The sequence below is a fragment of the Vombatus ursinus genome, unplaced genomic scaffold (assembly GCF_900497805.2).
Source record: "Vombatus ursinus unplaced genomic scaffold, bare-nosed wombat genome assembly UNPS02014773.1, whole genome shotgun sequence".
NCBI lineage: Eukaryota > Metazoa > Chordata > Mammalia > Diprotodontia > Vombatidae > Vombatus > Vombatus ursinus.
Window position 1 is genome coordinate 11,668,724 of NW_020954551.1, and position 20,685 is coordinate 11,689,408.

General features: G+C 41.2%; 1 protein-coding gene across 12 annotated transcripts in view; it reads right to left on the reverse strand.

Moving 5' to 3' along the window:
* The window catches only part of MAGI1 (membrane associated guanylate kinase, WW and PDZ domain containing 1), a 673,862-nt gene that overhangs the window by 139,887 nt on the left and 513,290 nt on the right, over nucleotides 1-20,685 (reverse strand). For all 12 annotated transcript variants that reach the window (XM_027863725.1, XM_027863727.1, XM_027863720.1 and 9 more), the window contains exon 3: nucleotides 16,232-16,351. In XM_027863725.1, coding sequence (XP_027719526.1) covers nucleotides 16,232-16,351 — 120 coding nt within the window. The remainder of the gene's footprint in view (nucleotides 1-16,231; nucleotides 16,352-20,685) is intronic.

Sequence of the window (20,685 nt, forward strand, 5' to 3'; positions counted from 1 at the left end):
TGTGTGTGTGTGTGTGTGTGTGTGTGTGTGTGTGTGTGTGTGTGTGTAAACATAAAGACAGCTTGTCTGTCCTGTGGAGTACTAGAAGGGGAGTAAAGTCTGATGAGTCTGGAAAGATCAGACAGTGCCAGGTAACAGAGAGTTTCGAATGCCAAACGGAGGAGTTTCTATTTTATCGGAGAATGTATCCTAGCCTAGAGGCATTTCAGAATAGAATCACAGAATTCTGAAGTTCTAAGGGACCTCAGCAACCATTGGTCTAGATTCTAGCCCAACACCTACACAAAAGGAACCCCACCAAACTTAACATACCCAATAAGCAATCATTCATCTAGGTCATCTGGGAGATGGCAGCTGGGTGGTGCAGTGAATGGGGCACTTGGAGTAGGATGACCTGAGTTCAAAATCAAGCTTCAGACTCTTAATAACTATATAATCTGTGCTAAGTCCACCGAACCCCCTTCAGCCTCATTTACCTCATCTATAAAATTGGGCCGATAATAGTACCTGCCTCACAAGGTTGTTGTGAGGATAAAATGTGATATTTGTAAAGTCCTCTGCAAACCTTTAAAAAAGTACTGTATAAATGCCAGCCACTGTCATCCAGCTGCTGTCTGAACACCTGCAAGGAGGGGAGCCTGACCAGCTCTTCAGGCAGCCCATTCCACTTCTGTACAGTTTTCATTGTTAGGAAGATTTTTTTTGACATCAAGCCTAAATTGGCCCTTTTGCATCTTCTACTCATGGCTTCTGCTTCTGTCCTCTGGGGCCAAACAGACTTGTAAAGTGCTTAGCACAGTGCCTGGCATATAGTAAGCTCTGTATAAATGTTGGTTGTGGTTGCGGTTGTTGTTATTTTCAAGGCTAAACACCCCCGTTCCATTAATGATCTTCATATAACAAGGAAGAATTCCAGGCTCTTCAGCATTCTGAATCCCTTTTTCCCTGTTTTATCAATACTATCTCTAAAGTGCAATACCCAGAACTGAACACAATCCTGCAGAAGCAGTGGGATTAGGGCAGAGCACAATGGGACTCTCATCCCCTTATTCCTGGAAGCGTTTTTGGTTGCACAGAATACCATCGACCTATATTGAGTATGTGATCCACCAAACCCCCCCAGATTTTTTTTTTCAGACAAAGTGTGGTCTAACTATCTCTCCCCTATCTTGTTCCTGTAGGGCCCAAGACAAAGTCTTGGGTCATACATATCCAAGGCTAAGGGGTATAAGCCTCATGGATGATGATCCAGCAAAGGAGATTGAGAAGCAGTCCTCACATGGGTTAAAGAAGATTCAAGAGACCCCCGAAGAAGAAGACAGCATCCAGGAGTGGTGCTAAAGAGTGTCAGATGAAGCAGGGACATCAAGAAAGACGGAAGTCGGCACGCGATATCCCTGTCTTCCATTTATCACCAAATCACATATTTAATAGGAAAGGGGGCTAATAGTACCACTACCAGACACAGCAAATTAATTTGAACCCCTTGCAAAAGATCTAAAAACTGTGGCAACAAGCCCCGAGGGGCTCAGCTAGATCTGAATCTTGTAACTGTAGTGTATGATTTTATACCTGATTACCCTATTCATAAAAAGACATGCTGATTTCTGGGACCCCAATTGGGTCACGGTTGGGATCTCTGATTAATTCATTTCACTGGCTAATTGGCCAGAAATCTCTTGACTGACTCCCACATAAAACTTTGATCCAAAGAATGTAATTCAAAAGAATAACAACATTCAATGAAACTATCAAAATCTTGACGGTGTTTATACACCCCTGGTGATATATGAGAAAGGGCATTCTAGCAAAGAGATCCATTATATGGCTTGGTAGCCTGAAGCAGGTCCATATTTAACCTGAATATAATCATTTCCCTTTGAAGAGGGTTAAGTACAAAATAGCATTATTATGCTATTTGCTTAGCTTAATTCACAGGTTATTCAACCTGCAGGACAGCTGAAATTGCTATCCAATGAACTGGTGGAGAATATTAATGGGAACCATCAATCCCTTGAGGTACAAGAAATTAGTATCCTTGGATAAAGTCAAGAAAATGAGACAATAATATTAATAATAGCTAACATTTATGGTGTTTGTGTGGATTATCTCATTTAGCCTCACAATAACCCTATAAGATATGTGCTATTATGCCCATTCTCAAGATTAATCAGACATAATAATAAGGTCATAATTAATTATATGGGGCCTACAATATCTGAGTCAACCCGTAAGTAGAATATAAATTCCTTGAGGAGAGGGATTGTTTTCATTTTGACTTTGTATCCTGATGCCAAGTAGCTAGGAGGCACCTAATTATTGTTTGTCCTTTTTCGAAGACGACCAATAACGTCATGGGTGATGTCTTGACTTGATTGGATTTAAGTGAGGCAAAGGCAGACAAAATAGTCAGGTGTACTCCCTCTTTCCAGAGTCATCAAAGTCCAGCGGCAGGACAAAAGTCAGGATGACTGGCGATGGCCTGGAATGCAATGGATGACCTTAGTGCCATCTTTAATGACTGACTAAGCTCTAAGCCCTTCTGCAGCTGCCTTCACGGCCATTGGAACAAATTGTTCCTTTCTGCCAGGGAAAGTTTTCACGTGCTTGGGGTAGACATCCCCCTAACTCAGCAACAGGTTTGAGGTCTGTCAGTTACCCTCAACCTGGTTTAGCCCATCTGCAGAGGTGTACCAGGATGTGGTCACTGTGCATGCTACAGATTCTTAGAGCCACAGGTCAGAGTTAGGTGAATCAGGTGTACACCAAAGGAGGATGGGCAGCCCTGGAAAGGGCTAGCAAGCCCTTACCCCGGAGGGGCTAGTCATCCTCAACACTTAATAAATGCTTTTTAGACTGGCCTTGCCGAGAATAACTTTTAGAGACCAAATAATTACATAAAACCCTGTAAGGTCGTTTCCCATATGGGAGAGCTTTCATGGGGTGTATACATTAAGACCAAACAGATGCGTGATTGAGACCAATGATAAGTATAAAGATAGCAGTGGACACCAATGGTGGCCTTTTGGAAGTAGTGGGATTCATGAGCTGGTTAAAAGAAGCAGGAGAGGGAAAACTTGTGAAAATAAAATAACAGAGATTTGCTTTTTTGTATTATCCCCCAAAAAGGCCTTTTTCAAGGATGTTAAAAAGCCTTTTCCCTGCCCTTTCTATATTTCTTGAAGGTGGTGTGATTTCCACCCTGAAAATGGCAATGGTATACGCAGGTTAGAGTAGCTCACTTAATAAACGCTTGGTCCCACCATCCCATCATTTTGCACTTGCCTGGTATTTATTTGATCTTTACTTATCTGTGTGAGTAAAGTTGGGCCAGCTTGGTGATTCAGTGGATAGAGCACGGGCCTGGGCTCAGCAAGTCCCAGGTTTGAATTTGACCTTAGACGGTGTGCAAATCACAGCCTTAGTATCCTCAATTGTAAAATGGGGATAATAACAGTACCTACCTCCCAGGGTTGTTGAGAGCATCAAATGAGATACTGCTTGTAAAGCACTTAGCGCAGTGCCTGGCACACAGTAGGTACTTTCTTTATTCCCTTGTTCCCTCTTCCTTTCCCTGAGTCTGTTCTTTGCCTCCCCACTCAGTAGTCTCTAAGATTTTACACTTCTTTGCTCTACACTTCTCACATACAGGAGGCATTGGCTAAATGCTTGTTGGATTGAAGTGAACTGATGTGAGCAGGATTCCCACCCACCTTTGGGCCTTGAAGGGCCAGCAGAACCTCCTTTGACCCCTAGCCTTCATATCCCATATACCTTGAGATGCAGAAGCAAAGGTTTTTATCCACCTTAGAAAAAAAGGAAAACAAAGCCTCACAGACCTAACACAGCCTTTCCTCAATGTGTTTATCCCACAAATCTCTATTTTTAATATCTAATTAAAGAAAGGCAGCATGAAATAGGAGAGAGAAGCTACCCTCTGAGTGAGGAAAACCAAGAATCCTATTCTGTTTCTGCTCCACAAAAGGCTGGGTAGGTTGGTAACCTCTTGGTGCCTGAGGCCACTGCCTAAGGCTATGCGTTATAGCAGAGTTGACAATCTGCATTTGTGGACAGAGTTTCCACACTGGGAGCTCCTCAAACAAATGAAACCACAAAATCCCAGGCCTGAACTGCAACAATTAAAACAAACCAAAGTGAATTTGAGAGGCAATGAGGTAGCTTAGTGGATAAAGTTCTAGACTTGGTGTTAGGAAGCCCTGAGTTCAGAATCCTGCCTCAGACACTTACTAGTGTTAGGACTGACGGTGGACAAGTCACTTACCCTCTATGGGCCTCAGTTTCCTCTGTAAAATGAGGGAATAGAATCTGATGGCTTCTAAGGTTCCTTTCAGCTCTTAATCAGTGAGTTTACAAGTCTATAAATATTTTCCTTTTTAATTTCTGAATTTCACTTTCCCAGTGCACTTTCTTCCTCCAACCAAGCTTCTTCACAAATGCTCTAAATTCCCTCCCCTCTCTAAATATCCCCTCCCAAATGCTCCCTGAAAGTTGGTCATCTATTACTCAGTGTCCCCAAAATCTTTTAAGTTGTAATTTTAAGCTATAAAATCTTAAGACTTCGCAAAGAGTTTTTGGACATGCGGACTGGGCTTCCCTTTGGAAACTTGGTATGTGATGCTTGTGGGGAGTGAGGGGGAAGGATGTGTCCTATGAAGCTATGCGGACGGGTATTTCTTTGTGAGAAGTAACTTGTTCCAAAACATGCTAAGAAAAAGGCAAGCCTCAGACTGAGTTGTCAGTGGTTCCTGTGTATGGGTCTATGCAAAAGGAAGGAACAACCACAATCCTTATTTCATTGCAGGACGAAGCAATATGGGTGCTTGCCTGGTGGAAAGCAGAGGACCTGATTTCTAAAAGGAGAGAGATGGGCATGGTATTTAGAATGATTCCCTTTTAGATGTGTAAAGAGTAGGGCAGAGATCTGGGTTCAACTCTTACTTCTAACCCAACCTCGTTACGTGACCCCAGGTAAATCAGTCTTAGAGCTCTGGGCAACTTACTATTCCTATAAATTAAAAGAAGGCAGCAACATGCATTGAGAGAGGGATTTTCCTCACCGGGGGAATCCCTATAGCAAGGAAGTTACAGGGCTGGGGCCTAGCCCTAGCCTGAGCTCTCTTAAATGATGGACTTACTAATAGAGCTTTTAAAAATTTTCATATCCTCCCATCCAGCAACTCAATAACTCCAAGAAGCAGGGAGGTGCGACATATATTTCCAGATGAGAAAACTGAGGCATAGAAAGTTTAGATCACATTCTGTTATACGTTTTACCAGTAAGATGGAAAAAGAAATGGATTCATAAATAATAATAACTGATATGTGTCGAGACTGCAATGAACTTTGCAAACATCAGCTCATCCGAACCTCACAACAGCCTTGTAGAGGTAGGGAATTGCAGATATTTTTAAGCCCATTTTCCAGGTAAGTGATGGAATGTTCTGTAGGCAAACTGGTCATGGCTACATGGCAAATAAGTATCCAATGGGGGATTTCTGTTCAGGGCTTCCTGACTCCAACTCCAGCTTGCTAGCCATCACACCTGGCCACCATTGGCAGGAATCCTCTGGCTGCTTGTCTAAGCACATAGGCAGTTAAGTGGCCACTGCTGAAATGACTTTGGGGCTACAAGGAGAAAACACAAAGAGTCTGAGTCACAAAGAAAATGATTTCTTTCTTTGATTGGGCTCTCAGCATTATCTCTTAATTCCAGTCCCTTCTCCACTCCTACCTGCCAAAGTGATCTTCCAAAAGTCATGCCCTTACTCAATAACCTCCAGGGACTCCCTCTGGCCTCCAGGATCAAATCTTTACAGACTGCCCCTCTCTAAGCATTCCAGTCTGTTTACATTTTACTGCCTTCTAAATACAATAAAGTGACATTGGTTCTAAATACAATAAAGTGACATTGGCATCCTTGCTGTTTCTCATGGGCAATAACACATCTCCCACCTCTGCCCATTCTCTCTGGCCATCCTCCATGCCTGGATGGGTCTCACACCTCACCTCTGCCTCCTGGCTTCCCTCAATCCCAGACTAGAATCCCATTTTCCACATGCAGCCTTTTCCCCAGGTGCCCCTCAATGCTAGTGCATTCACTGCCTCTGATTAATTACCCCTCCATTGACTCTGTGTCTAGATCTTCTATGTAACATTATTATCGGTGAGTTCCTTGATGGCATCATCTACTTTTGCCTTTTTTCTCGTATCCTACGTTTAGCACAGTGCCACACACATAGTAAGCATTTAATAAATGCTTGCTGACTTGCAAAAAAAATCAGTAACTTCAATGCTTCTTTTTAGTAATTTATAAGAAATAAAAGAGGGTTTTCAGGGTCTATCCCTCCCCTAGGAATTTATCTGAGCTTAACATTAATGGTTAGCATTTATTTATAAGAGAAATTGGACAATATTTGGGTTATTTTCCAACTCCAGCATTCGAGTTTCTGAGGCACGGTCACTGGTGCAGAAGGAGGATATCTTTCGTGTCTCTCTCCCAATGCGTGTCTCCCAGGCAGCAAGGACGATCTGAAGATGATCCGCTTCCCATGGCCAGGCAAACCCCAGGCTCTGAGCTATGACAGCTCCACAATATAAGCCTGAACAGGGTGCAATGTGGGCAGCATCCAAGGCCTCCATTTAACCACTGTTAGGAGACTCCCTCACGGTTTTTCAGTATCTATCTCCCTCGCCATATGGCTATGATTCTAATTCTATAAAACTAAATGCAAACAATTAAATTAGAGCACTCTAATAATCTGTCTCTGAACAAATGGGAAAGCCCCAAGCTGAAGGAAATGGAACAATCTCACCTCCCTCACTGACTAGGAAAGTCAGAAGAGAAGAGGACGCAGAATGATGGGTCAAGACTGAATTTCTGCCTTGACGCCTCTGTCTTGGCCCATACTAATGTGCTCATGACAAGAGTCTGGGGAAGCTGATCTCCATACTCCTCATAGGCCAGCAATAGAAGGAATGAACTGGTTAGTGAGACAGTGAAAGTCTATTGAAGAAAAAAGGGAAAATCAAGTTTTGTGATATTCTGGTGGGGAGGCATAGCTAGAAAAGGCTCATCAATGCCAATGTCAATTCCGCTAATATCTACGAAGCTATCCTCTGTGGTAGGCACTGAATTAGGCACCCAGGGGGTACAAAAACACAATAAATGTTTAATAAATAAATAAAAATATAAAATGGTTGGCCTCTGTCATGATTGAATTTTAACCAAAGGGGAAACTGAGGCAGGTCTCTGAGCAGTATAACGTTTATTAGCAGGGGCATTTCAATAAATGGATCAATGGCTTGCCTCCATTAATGACAAAGATCTTGAGCAAAAGGGCTGCTATGTTTATATAGATTTTGGGGACCACAGAACAAAGAACAGAGATGAGATAGGATTAAAGGCAGCATGGCTGGTTACAGAACTAGGCACAGGGAACAACACAACAAGTTGGAAATTTGGTGACGAGGGCTAGCTCCTTTCTTCTTGTGTGAGACTAGGAAGTACCCTTTGTTTGAGTCCAGGTGTGAAAGAGTGGTGCAGATTTTTGGACAGCAAACCAGACATCCTTGAAGGATAGGTTGGTATAGTGAAGATATCAGGACCAAACTCCCTTTCTGTTCACATACATTCTCCCAGGTCAATTAAATTCCTTGAAGAAGGAAAGCTGGATTTTTAAACTTAACCCATTAGAGGTCCCTGAACACTGAATTAAATTCAGAGATAAAGAACCATGACTTCAGCAGTTATAGGACGAAATCAATTAATTGTAAATAGGATCAATAAGAAACTGATTCAGGATCAATCTTAATCTTCTCAACTTGGAGTTGGGAAGATCTGGGTTCAAGTCCCACTTCTGACATAAACTAGCTGTGCTTAAAAGTGAATGCATTTGATCTTCATGCTCCTGATGTAATAGATAAGGGTTCCTGATTTCTAATGCTCTCCTTTGAATTTAATGACTTTGTTTTTATTTGTATTTATTCTCAGGATTACAGGATCTTAGATTTAGAGTTGAAAGGATCTGAAGTCCAATGAATCCAACCTCCCACATTTTGTAAAACTGAGGAAGAGTAAAGGACTTGCCAAGATGAGATTTGAACCCAGGACCTATGACTCAATATTAATCAATATTAATGAGTGGCTTTCAAGAGATATCCTATCTATCTATATAGTAGCCACTGTTAAAAATTCATGGTATTAGCTGATATCTGGAAAAAATGATAAGATACTGAGAAAAGATCTTTCTGGGCTAAGTATTCACTTTCCATTCCTTGTTCCTTGATGTGTCTAATATCATGGTGGAATAACTTAGCAAAAGAGCTGACTAGTTGGAAGACCAATGGACCACAACAGTCAAGAAAATACTGGAAATTCTTCTTGTGCTAGCCTCTTCCCATGAGCCCTGAGATCAATGTCACCAGGGTGACCAAGAATATCTAGCTAAGGGATGGATGAATTTGTTGCCCTTTTATATCAGGCTCCAGATGTGCACTCAAAACTGCCAGTATCTCACGGCCACTTTTTTTTTTTTTTTGTAATAACTTGACTCATAGCAATTGCTCCCCAACCAGTCAACTTGATGAATTGCTTTGGGTCTGAACCATCACTGCATCTCTCTTACTCTTCCCTCTAAATCTCCAGCCGAAGTCCCATGATTCTCTCTTCATTCACCACCTTTCACTAAAAAAGTGTTGGATTTGGAATGAGAGGATCTGGTTTAAAATTCTGGTTTTGCTCTTCAGATTGGGTGACCTTTGAAGTTGCTGAAACCTCCATGGAACTGTTGTCTCAACTACAAAATAGATTAGATCAGAAGTTCCAATGGGGATCCATGAACTTCTTTTCTTAGTATTTTGATAACTGTATTCCAATATAATGGGTTTCCTTTGCTTCAGAATGATTGTCTCAGCTAAGATTCCACTTTCTGCAAGAAGTCTTTCCAAATCCTCTTTAATCTTAATGCCTTCCTTCTGAGATTATCTCCATTTTATCCTATATATATTTTGTTTCACATAATCGGTTACATATCGCCTCCCCCCTTAGACTGTGAATTCCTTGAGAAGATGGACTTTTTCTTGTTTGTTTGTTTTGTTTGCCTTTCTTTAGATTCCCAGTGCTTACCACAATGTCTGGCATACTGAAAGAGTTTAATGAAAGCTTTCTGACTCGACTTTGTAAAACTATGCATTTTATTTTATGCATTAAAGACATCATTCTGAGAAGGGGTCCGTAGGCTTCACCGGATTGCTTAAGGGGTCTGAGACATAAAAAAGGTTAAGAAACCCAGCATTCAATGAGCTTGGAAGTACTTGTCAGCTTTAAATCTATGATGCTAAGAAATGCCTCTAAATGGTATGCTTGCACATATTCCATATAACTCACTTAGGTCTCTGTTCAGCACTTAGTTTCATTTCTTTGGTGTCTTTGTCTTGGCTTTCTGTCTCAGTTTTTAAGTTCTGAGAAGACAATGGCTAGGTAGGTTCAAGTGCCACTGATGATGGGACAATGTGGCCTGCTGGAGAAAGGGCTAGTTATGGAGTCTGGAATCAATCAACAATTCCTGAGTATTTAAGCACATAGTCTGGGATAGACACTGATTGGTGCTGGAGAGACAGATACCATTAATGAAACAACCCCCACTCACAAAGACACCTGAGTATAAACTGTACCTCTGGCTTTTATTAGTATATGACCCCAGGCATGTCCCTCTACTTCTCATTGCCCCAGGGAGCTTTATAGGGTACAGCTAAGCTACCAATCTAAGCAGCAAGAGGTATGTTCCATACCAGAAGTCTCCTACACTGATGAAATTTCAGTTGGGGAGCATAGGCTATATACCTTTAGGTGCATGATAAAATTGATTCTGTTTCTAAAACACATGTATGAGGAATAACTTAGTAGAACCTTACAGACATATACATTCATGTGAGGAAGTGATAAACAGGTTGAGCGATATTTGCCAGCTGACTGTTTCATTAGCAATGTATACCAACAAGGTCTTTAGTCCCCCTGGTCTTACCAGCAGGGCTTATCCCATCAAGTGGGTAACCAGGGTCTGCCAAGGAACATGTCTCCAAATGTCTTGGTAACAGGATGGCGGCAGCTTACTAGGACTTGCGTGATGAAAAATGGAGACTCCCCTACCAGATACTATTCACTTCTCTTCTTTGTCTCTGTTTCCATCAAAGTGCAGCCTTGGTTGGGAGGGATATAGCCCTTCCAGAAGGAAACTCACCTTATCAATGAATAGCTCACTCCTAAATAATATAAGTCCCCCATCATTCCCATCAGAAACACCATGAGAGGGGAAGACTTTCATTTAAGTGCAAGGTCTATGTAATCAGTCTCATCTACCCCACAGTCATTTGTAAAACAGCCCTGCTTTGAACTGGCCCCTCTGACTAACTCATCCATTGCAAACTCCCTCCCACCCCCTCCAGTGCTCTACAGCTAAGATACCAGACCCAGCAGCCTGCCTGCTCTCAGCAGGAGAGCATAAAGAAGAATCAGGAGTTCAAGAAGAGATGTGGGTCAGCTGATCTTGAAAGCCTACAACTAAGAAACTCTCACTGTGATACAGTGGAAAGAGGTGTGGACTGGAATCAGTGGGCGGAGCCTGGTCCAAATGCCATCTGTGTTAATCACTACATGTGTGACCTTGGGCAAGTCACTGAACCACTCTGAGCCTCAAGGAGTAGAATATAGAAAGAGCCCATAGAACCACCTAAAGCCCCAGTTCCTTAATCACCAGAACCATAGAACATTAGGCCAGAAGGGATCTGGGCATCATTTTATAGATGCCAGGGCTGGACCAGATGACCTCTACAATTCCTTCCAGTTCCAGGTCTCTGTCATAGAAGGGGAAACCGACACACAGTGTTATGGGAAGTCTCCTGAAATCTTTCCATGGCAATGATGTAATTTGATTTTGTTAACTGGTCAAAGGGTCAAGCAGAAAACCCACCCACACAGCACCCTGATGCCTCACGGAATGGGGCCAGCCTGCAGGGCAAGATACAGGGTGGTCTGCATCTGTTGGAGGCCTTTCTGAGACGGGGTGAGCTCTGCCCCTGGAGCAGACTGCTAGGAAGGAAACTGCCCGACTCCAGCTATTGGAAAAAGTGGAGAAAAGCATGGGATCATGGGCGTAGGGCACTGCATGGGGAGTTAGGAAACTGGGGGCGGGAGTCCTAATTCTGCATGACTTCAGTTCACTTTCCCAAACTCTCTGCATCTTCATTTTGTCCCCTATTAAAAACAGCAAGAAAGAAAGAAACTAGATGCTAAGGCCCCTTCACTCTTTAAGAGGAGACTGACACTTGGAGAGGCGTTAGGTGGTTATAAGGACTCTTTAGGCTTTATATTATCTTTCTGTCCACAAGAACCACCAATAAGAGACAGTCGCCTCTCCCTCCACCAACGCAGGTCCGCAGGGCTCAGTGAATTCTGGGGTTAGGGAGCTGTCTGAGGCGCTGAGGGGTTAGTGACTTGTCCAGGGTAACACAACCAGTATGAGTCAGAAGGAGAGACATGAACCCAGGTATTCTTGACTCTGAGGCAGGCCTTCATCAAGGCCATTAGGTCAATCTGCCTCTCAGCATGCTCTACACAACACATGACATAGGAGTGAGAATAGTCCTTCTTTGTGGGAGTGAGCATTCAGAAGTAAGCAGGACATATGGGAACATTTATTAAGTGCCTGCTATGTACTAAGTTCTAGTGATATAAAGGGGAAAAAAAAAATTCTCCCTGCCTTCAAGGAGTAGAACTAAGGTGAGAGATAAGTAAAATGTCACTTCAGGCTGGGGCGAACAAATGGGGCTCCACATATAGCTCTGTTCAGGTGTTCATGAAAGAAGAGGCTGAAAAGGATGTAATCTCTAGATTCTAATAATCTCTGGATTCTTATTTTTTTTCTTCTTTTTGGTGAGGCAATCGGGGTTAAGTGAATTGCCCAGGGTCACACAGCTGGTAAGTGTCAAGTGTCTGAGGCCAGATTTGAACTCAGGTCCTCCTGACTCCAAGGCTGGAGCTCTATCCACTGTGCCACCTAGCTGCCTCTAATCTCTGGATTCTTTGTGGATTCCAATTCCCCAAGCTCTCTCTGTTCCTGGAACATCACAGATTAAAGGTATTTAATTATAAATCCTAATTTTACTGTGGTTTTATTAGCAACACAGGCCTAGGTGAATGAAGGAAAAAGACAAGAAAAACCAGGTAGAGATGGCTGAGGATTGTGAAAAGAAAACCAGCCTCAGAGCCACAAAGGCCTAGGTTCCAGCCTCACCACTGACTCATATGGCCAGTGTGACCCAACGACTCCCTAACACTCAGCTGCAGAGGATGCTCTGACCTGCATTAGTACAGGGAGTTCTTTTACCCAGAGTTCACTATACCAATAAAATCAAAAGGTTCATCCCAAATCAATCTCTAAGAACCAGAAGGAAAGCCAAAAAGAAGCACGGACAAGCAAGTCAGCTTTGAAAGCTATAGGTAGAATTCATTATATTCCTTAAAAAAATTAAGCTTAAAAAACAGAGACATATAATTCTGTGTGCAAGCCTCTTTTTCTTTGGTGTTTGTTGAGTTTGGCACAAAAAATAATGCACCAAAAATCCAGTTCTCTTAGGTTTGCAAAACCTTTGCATACATTATCTCAACTGAGCCTCTCAAAATCCTATCAATGCAGGTTCTGTAGGTCTTACTATCGCTGTTTTACAGATGAGAAAACCGAGGCTCAGAGAGACTAGTTAAAAGCAATGCCCAAGGTCACAGGGCTAGGAAGCCTCAGAGGACAGCTCTGAATGTCTCCATGACAACAGCCACTATAACATGCTCTCTCTCCAAAGCAAATAAGAGGAGATAGTAAATCAAAAAAAATGCAGGTGCTTTTAAGAAATAGTGTGAGCTAAGAGAGAGGCAAGAGCAGGCTAACGAACCAGGAGGTAATGAGAAAAAGCTCCTGAAGGAAGAGCCTAGAGGATTACCTGACCCAGCATCATTCCAAAGACTGGTTCTGATATTAAATAAAAACCCAATTACTGAAAACGGGGCCCTTGTTCAGGCTAACCTTCCCAATTCAAAGCTTTGTTTTAGCCTGTAACAGACATAAACTATTCTCAATGCTTAGGAAAAACACTTGACTCAAAGACCCAAAACTAGAACATTATGTAGTCAGGAGCAGACAAAAAAAAAATGACATTGATTCAACCTTGTGCACAGGAAAAGGCTTATTACCTCGACAAGGCAAAACAAACATAACTACAAGAATCTGAAACAACATTATCATACAACAGTCTTGGAAAATACAATTATGCGGCATTATCCAACAAGTCTTTGTTTTGAAAAAAAGCTTCCATGTTGTTTTATGCCAGGTGCTTAATGCACATTGTTTCTGGGTATTCTCATAGAGGTTCACGTCATGAGAATCCTAGACACTTCACTTTCCAGTCTTCCTCAGGGCAGAAGCCATTGATGTCAGAATCAAAACACTCTAACATGGGGAGCTCTTACTTTGAGGGGACTCCGGGCCCCAGTTAACACTAAAAGGACTGTGATAAGTCAGAAGGACTAAACTACAGTAATTGACATAAGGCTTTTTTTTTTTTGGCCCTTTGACTGCCCGGCCCTGCTAACAGTAAACCTCTGAGGTGGGCATGGCGCTTAGACGTGAGTAAATTTCATTTTCTCTTTGCTAACCAGGGGGAACCTACTCCTTTGTTCTCAGGTGCACTGATTGTTTGGTGTGGCCAAAATTGAGCCTGAGAGAGGTTAAGATGAAGAAATAAATTTTCAGTTCACACAGTCCAGTCCTCTCCTTCTTTCACCCCATTAAAAAGCACCAAGAATAATGTTTGCTTTAGCTATTCTAGGACAAACCTCTTTATGAGACAATCCTCTAGCCTCTTAATACTCGCAGACCACAAAGTCAATACTTGTTCTGGGATCCTGGGAGAGTATGCTTAAAAGATGACAAACAATGTATGGGCTAAATTCAATCAGAGACCAAGGTCCGTTAATGATCAAGGGGTAGACAGCAGGCATTTGGATGCATTTGTTTTTCACTAAGAAGACCTAAATTAGAAGAATCACAGGATTATTAGATAATAGATGACCACAATCTGAAATAGGAGCAATTAGCTCATCACATGGGTGCTGAACTTGACAATGGGATAGCTCGTACTTATATTGAGTCTGATTTCTGAGGTTAATCATTCCATTAGAACCTCCAAATTGTCTAACGGCAGATACTTGGAGAATGTGATGTCATCGATGGGGGTGAGTCCTCCCTGTGAAGGAGCAGATTGTAACTCATCCTCACATTCCTACCACATGTGATGCTTGATCATATTCTCTTGTAAATCTTCCATGGATTTCCCCCCTTAAGAGCTTGGAGCGCTTCTTATTTTTTTGACTTTGCATGGATGGCAATGGAGCACATAGGCTATTAGTCTGTTGGCTCTTATACTCTTGCAAAGAGGCTTCCCTCCATCCTCTTCCAATCATATGTCTCCATGATGATGCTCTTTATGCTACTTTCAGTGCACAGTTCTTCATTTGTAATTAGCAAAAGTCTATTCATACTCACCATGACTATCATTATCCAATAGGTGACATGCAACCTAATGCTTCACGTACCTTAGTATTCCATGACACAAAAGAACAAAAGGGTATTAGTACTAAAGAAATGGATCTGTTTCATGGAAGACCTGGGGGTCACTAAAAACAAACAAAACATCTGAAGTTTTCCAAATACAATGGAGTTTGTTCTCCTCTTCCATTCTGGGCCCAGTTCATTCTCAACATGCAAGATCTATGCAAGACACATGCACTGACAGACCTAGCCCCAACAGCATATCATAGTAGGCACAACAAACATTCTTCATCCACTTGGTTTTCCTGGAGCCCTAATTAGAGTAATTCTTTTGCATGATTGTGGATCTCATTTAGGAGAATCTGAGAATCTAGGGGAGCACTTGGAAGTGGTTCAGTAGACAGAGGGTTTGGCCTGAAGACAGAAAGTCCCAAGTTCAAATCTGGCCTCAGATACTTACTAGCTGTGTAACCTTGAGCAAGTCTCTTCTGTCTCATTTTCCTCAACTGTAAAATGGGGATAATAATATCACAGACACCCCAGGGTTGTTGTGAGGATGAAAGGAAATTATATCTGTAAAGCATTTAGCACAGTACTTGGTACATAGTAGGCACTTAATACATGTTTGTTTTTCCCACAGGCATTGAGTGTCCTCCCCTTACTCAGCTGCATTGACTAGATTCCTCAACGCTCTAAAAGTTGTTGCCTCCGGCATAGACCTCTTCTGTACACAGTTGGTCTGGTCTTACAGCACTTATCTTGCTGTTCTTATTCCATTTATAATTCCTTATTTATCAGAGACTGGCACGTTTGAGTCCAAATATAGTACGTCCACTGTCTATGTCAGAGAAAACACTTTGTGATAAGAGTCTTAGCAGAGATGTTCCATTTTTTCATCTGTTTGTTGTCCTGCTTCCAGTTTTATCCCACACCTGGGGGATGATTTGGCTTTACTTGGTTTCTCATCAAAGCTTTCTGTAAATGAGATTTTCCCTCCACCTACCTCTTGCTGTTTAATGAGGCTAGTAAGTTAATAAGATCAGCTAAATAAACTATCATTTTTAGAACAGAAGCGTGTGGGCACAAACACGAGCTCCTAATTCATTAACCACTGAGAGCCATTGTTCAGGCAATACACACATACATACACACACATACACACTTATATATGTCTATGTAAATATATGTATGTGCATATATGTATGCACATTTGTATACACACATGTACTTATACGTGTGTGTAAATGTGTGTATACACACATGTGCGCACATGTGTTAATCAGACAATAAAAAAATGCCAAATAACAATCATGCCATATCATTGCTCTCAAAGTTCATTGGGATAAAGGAATGGAGGTCAGACGTGGAAATAGGATTCTTAGACAATAAAACTATCATGAATTTTGAGATACAAGGAGACTTCTATACAAAATCATTTTGTGTACATAAATGCAATTTTGCTACTTCAGTAAAAACAGGAAAGTCCCCATTTTGAAAGAAATATTGAGTGCAAATAAATAAAGAAAAGCAAAAGTTTGAGAAGCAAGTCATTTTACAGAGGGGCTCAGCCCAGTCTGCTTCTGCCTGCTTGTCCCCTTAGCAGATCATCTTACCTTCATATGTGCCAACTTCCAAGAGGGTGCCACTCTGCTCAAGATCCAGGAACTCTTTGACCGTCAGAAAATTGTAATCCACCCCGGGCACTTCTCCTTCTCTTGGAGGCCGGGTTGTGCCTATAGAGGGAAGGCCAAAGCATAAAATGGCGTCATTCGACTCAAAATGGTGGGCCACCATCCCCAGATACATGAACAAACTCTAGCTTCCACCGGGACACTTCCAAATGTAGCCACTTCCAGTCAGCATCATGGCTCTCCCTTCCCCTACCATCACCACCACCACTACCTATGTCTTCTACTTCCTGGGTCCATGACACTGAAAATAGGAGCTATTAAACAAAAAGCCAAACCACTGTGTTTTTAATGTTTGGAGGGAGAGAGAGAGAGAGAGACAGAGAGAGAGAGAGAGACAGAGAGAGAGAGAGATAGACAGAGAGAGACAGAGACAGAGACAGAGACAGACAGACAGAGAGAGACAGAGAGAGAAGCTTTGGTTTAAGCTTAAGCAAAACAGAGAACCATCAGCTTTTCAAACTCTTGGCAATATCCAGAGATAACCCACCAGCTCAGGACCTAAAGATTTGACATTTCTGTAGCAGAACAACAAAAGTCTGCTCAAATACACTTTCAAGACTTGGTCCAAGGCAGCAGCCCTTTCAAACATAAACTCCTTCAGGGCAAGAACTATACCATATCCCCAACATCCAGCACAGTGCCTAGCCCATAGTAACTGCTTAATAAATTCTTGGTTGATTAGATTTAAGGAAACTGAACAAAGTCTGGGTGTAAAAATGTCTGACAGAGAGCAACACCGTCACAAAGGGTCTCTGAGTTACCATCTTGATTGTAAAGAACATTTTAAGAGACAAAGAATCTAAATAAAATAAAAGAAGCTAACCAGGGCTGAACACCACATTTTTTCTCCAAAACCAATTTCCTCTCAGGAGCCAGTCTTTACTTCTCTCAGGATACTAAAGGTAGCATTCCCATCATCCAGAGATAAGTAGTTTTTAGGCTTTTGTTAAAAGTCATTCAGCTCAGGTCCTGGGCTGAGAAACAAAATCCTTTAGACAAATTCCAACCATGTTCTTAGAAATAACTTTCATACTGAGATGCTAGAGAATGGAATGTGTGTTTACATCTGATACGTTTAAAAAGAAAAAAAATAATTAATCTTTAAATGGTGCCTACTCCACGGGGACAGAAAGGAAAAGCCAACACGCATTTATTAAGCATTTGCTATGTGCCAGGTGATGCGCTGAACTCTACACGCAGTATTTCATTGTGCCCTGCAAATGCTACCCATTAGAGAGGATCAAGAATCAGAAGAGTGGACCGGGCCCTCAAGAAGTCTAGTCCATTTAGAGAAATAAAGACTGGTACTGCTAGAAAGACCCTTGCTCTAGTCTCCACCTCCCACTGTAGTTTACGGCAGGAGAAACTAGCATAAAAACACTGGACTTGGAGTCACATGACAGAAGCTTGTCTCATTTTTGTTATTCACCACCTCCTGTACGACCTTCGAAGACATGGTATCCCTGGGCATCTTCACCAACACAGGCATTGTCCTTTTATTTGCCCTCCCCATCCCCCAAAACACACCAATACACACCAGTCTTAAAAGGAGGAGCTAGAATATTCTTGGCTTTCCACTGTCACTTCTACACTCACCCTCTGCCGCCATCTTGCAGCATACTTTCCTCCTCTGAAGGTCATTTTCTTAAACCTATTGACCTTGTTCAGATCCTGGCGCTGTTAAGTTCCAGCCCCGAGGTCATTCTCCTTCCTCTTGCAAGAAGTTCAGTTTGTAGATTACTGGTGTCCTTTCCAACCCTTAAATAGGAGTCTTAAACATTCACATCAATTCTTCCTCAAATGCCCTGCCCTACTAGTATCTCGATTTCCTATTAAATTGCATGACCTTAACTTCACCCTAGCCACACAGAATAATTAACTGTGTGACCCCGGACAAGTCACTTAACTTTCAACTGACTCAGTTTCCTACATTGTAAAATAAGCAGGACAATCACACCTGCCTCCCAGGGTTTTGCTGTGAGGATCGAATGAGATAATATTTGTAAAGCACTTAGCACAGTGACTGACACAGAGTAGGTATTTAATAAATGTTTATTACCTTTATAGATCAGAAAACTGAAGCCTGAGGAAGTTAAGTGATGCTTAAGGTGATATAGGTCTCCCAGCTTCAAGTCCAATACTCTTTTATTATATATAAGTTTTCACATTGAAGGAACTCACTCCAGGATACGAAAAGAAGGCATTAGGGTCCATACTGGAATGCAGATATTCCAACACCTGCTACAGAATTCTTTTTACATCAGCTTCACATCAGCGAGGATACACATAGGAACATCAGAAACAAACCGACCACTGCATCTGAATATATGTGCTTTGCAAACCTTAAAGGGCTATTTGACTGTTAGTGATTTTAAAAACTTCCATACAAAGATAAGAGAAATGAAAAATATGTACAAAAAAGAGATCAAAGAGGGGAAAGTAACTGTGTACACAAATTTTATGTTGTAGCAAAGCATTAGAAAAAGGTGGGCACCTCTGAGTTGGAAAATGGCTGAACAGAATATATATATGAGTTAATGAAATATTATTGTACCATAAGCAATGATGTCAGGTTAAATTCAGAGAAACCTGGGAGGAAAGACTTTCTTGAACTGAAGCAGAGTGAAGGAGAAACAACCAAGAGGACAAGTTACACAATGAAAAGAAAATTGTACAAGAAAATGGTTCTCAAAGTCTTCAGAACTACAATCAATAGAACAACCAATCACGACCCCAGAAGACTCATATATGCTTCCTACCTTGGCACCGAGGTGATGAGGCGATGGGCTAATAGAGAGAGTAACACATACCTCATTAGACAGGGCCAATGGATGGATCTGCTTTGCACTGTCATACTTTTTTGTTACAAAGGCAAGTTTTTTCCTTTTTTGGGGGGGATTGACTCAGTGGGAAGAATGGGGATTAATGAAAATGATGCTAATAAAAATGAGGAACAGAAAAAAGAGAGCATGGATGAATTAATTTTGAAAAATCAACAGAAGGGAGTAGAAACAAGTTCAGAAGTGGACAGGGTTGGGAAATTTGAAACAAATGAACAAAGAAGCTCTATGTGGTAGAGATTCATGGCTTCATATGCAGTCCTCCTTTTTTTTTCCATTCTTTGAAAAAAGGAAATGCTCATTACATCAAGTTTGTTAAATTCATAATAATAAAAAGAAATTTTTAAAAATTGTTTTAAGAAATAAATAATATGTTTGTCTATCAATGTATGCTAGGTCTTTCCAGAGATCAGGGATACAGTCTTTCCCAACACAAATTCCATGACAGTGAATGCCAATACTGGCACCATCCCTACAAGGAAAATTTTTGCATAGTGAAAATATTTCCAAACTTCATCTGAGTGACAGGAGTCTAATCAGAAAAGAGAAAGAGCTGAAAGTCTGCGATGGAATGGTGCCGCGATGAACCTTCTTAAAGTCAGCTATAAAAAAAATTAACCTACAAAGTGTGTGGCACAATGGAATTAATATAAAACACAGAATTATATTTCTTCTTCTCCTTCTTCCTCTTTCTCTTCCTCTTCTCTTCTTTGTTTTTAAAAAGAAAAATGCTGTTGACATTTTTTTTCTAAGACTTATTCAATAATGCAAAGTTTATTGTTGATTAGTCTCAAGGAAATTTCTGACATTATTATCAACTATTTTTCTGGAATGGCATAATTTAAAGAGTTTACTGGCAGTAGTAACATATTTTAATGTGTTACTAATTATGATGGAATCATATATTATCATATTATATATCATATTATATCACATTACTAAATATGATATAATTATAATAATGACATGATGATGATAACATGATAAGGAGACACCTGGAAAGCACAGATCTAGAGTTAGAAGGAATTTCCAAGGCCATCTAGTTCATCTCCCTATTTTACAGATGATGGAACTGAGGCCTAGGGAACTTAAATGGCTTGCCTACAGCTATTAATTATCAGACGTGAGATTTGAACACAGGTCCCCTGACTCCAAAGTCAATACTCTATCCATTTTATGTAAAGTACTTAGGAAATCTCCAGGTACTGTATCAATGCCAAATACTGTCTCCTCTGCCTTTAATTCCAACTGTACTAGATAGATTAGGGGACCAAGAATTAGAAAGACCTGAGTTCAACTTCTTCCTCAGATACTTACTAGCTCTGTGATCTGGGTCAATTCACTCAACCACTCTGAGCCTGTTTCCTCATGTAAAATGGGAGTAAGAGTTTCTTCTTCAGGAAGTTAATAATAATATTGTTATTATAGTTAATTACACCATAATTAGTGACACATTATAATATATTACTACTTACTACTACTACTACTACTACTACTACTACTACTACTACTACTACTACTACTACTACTACTACT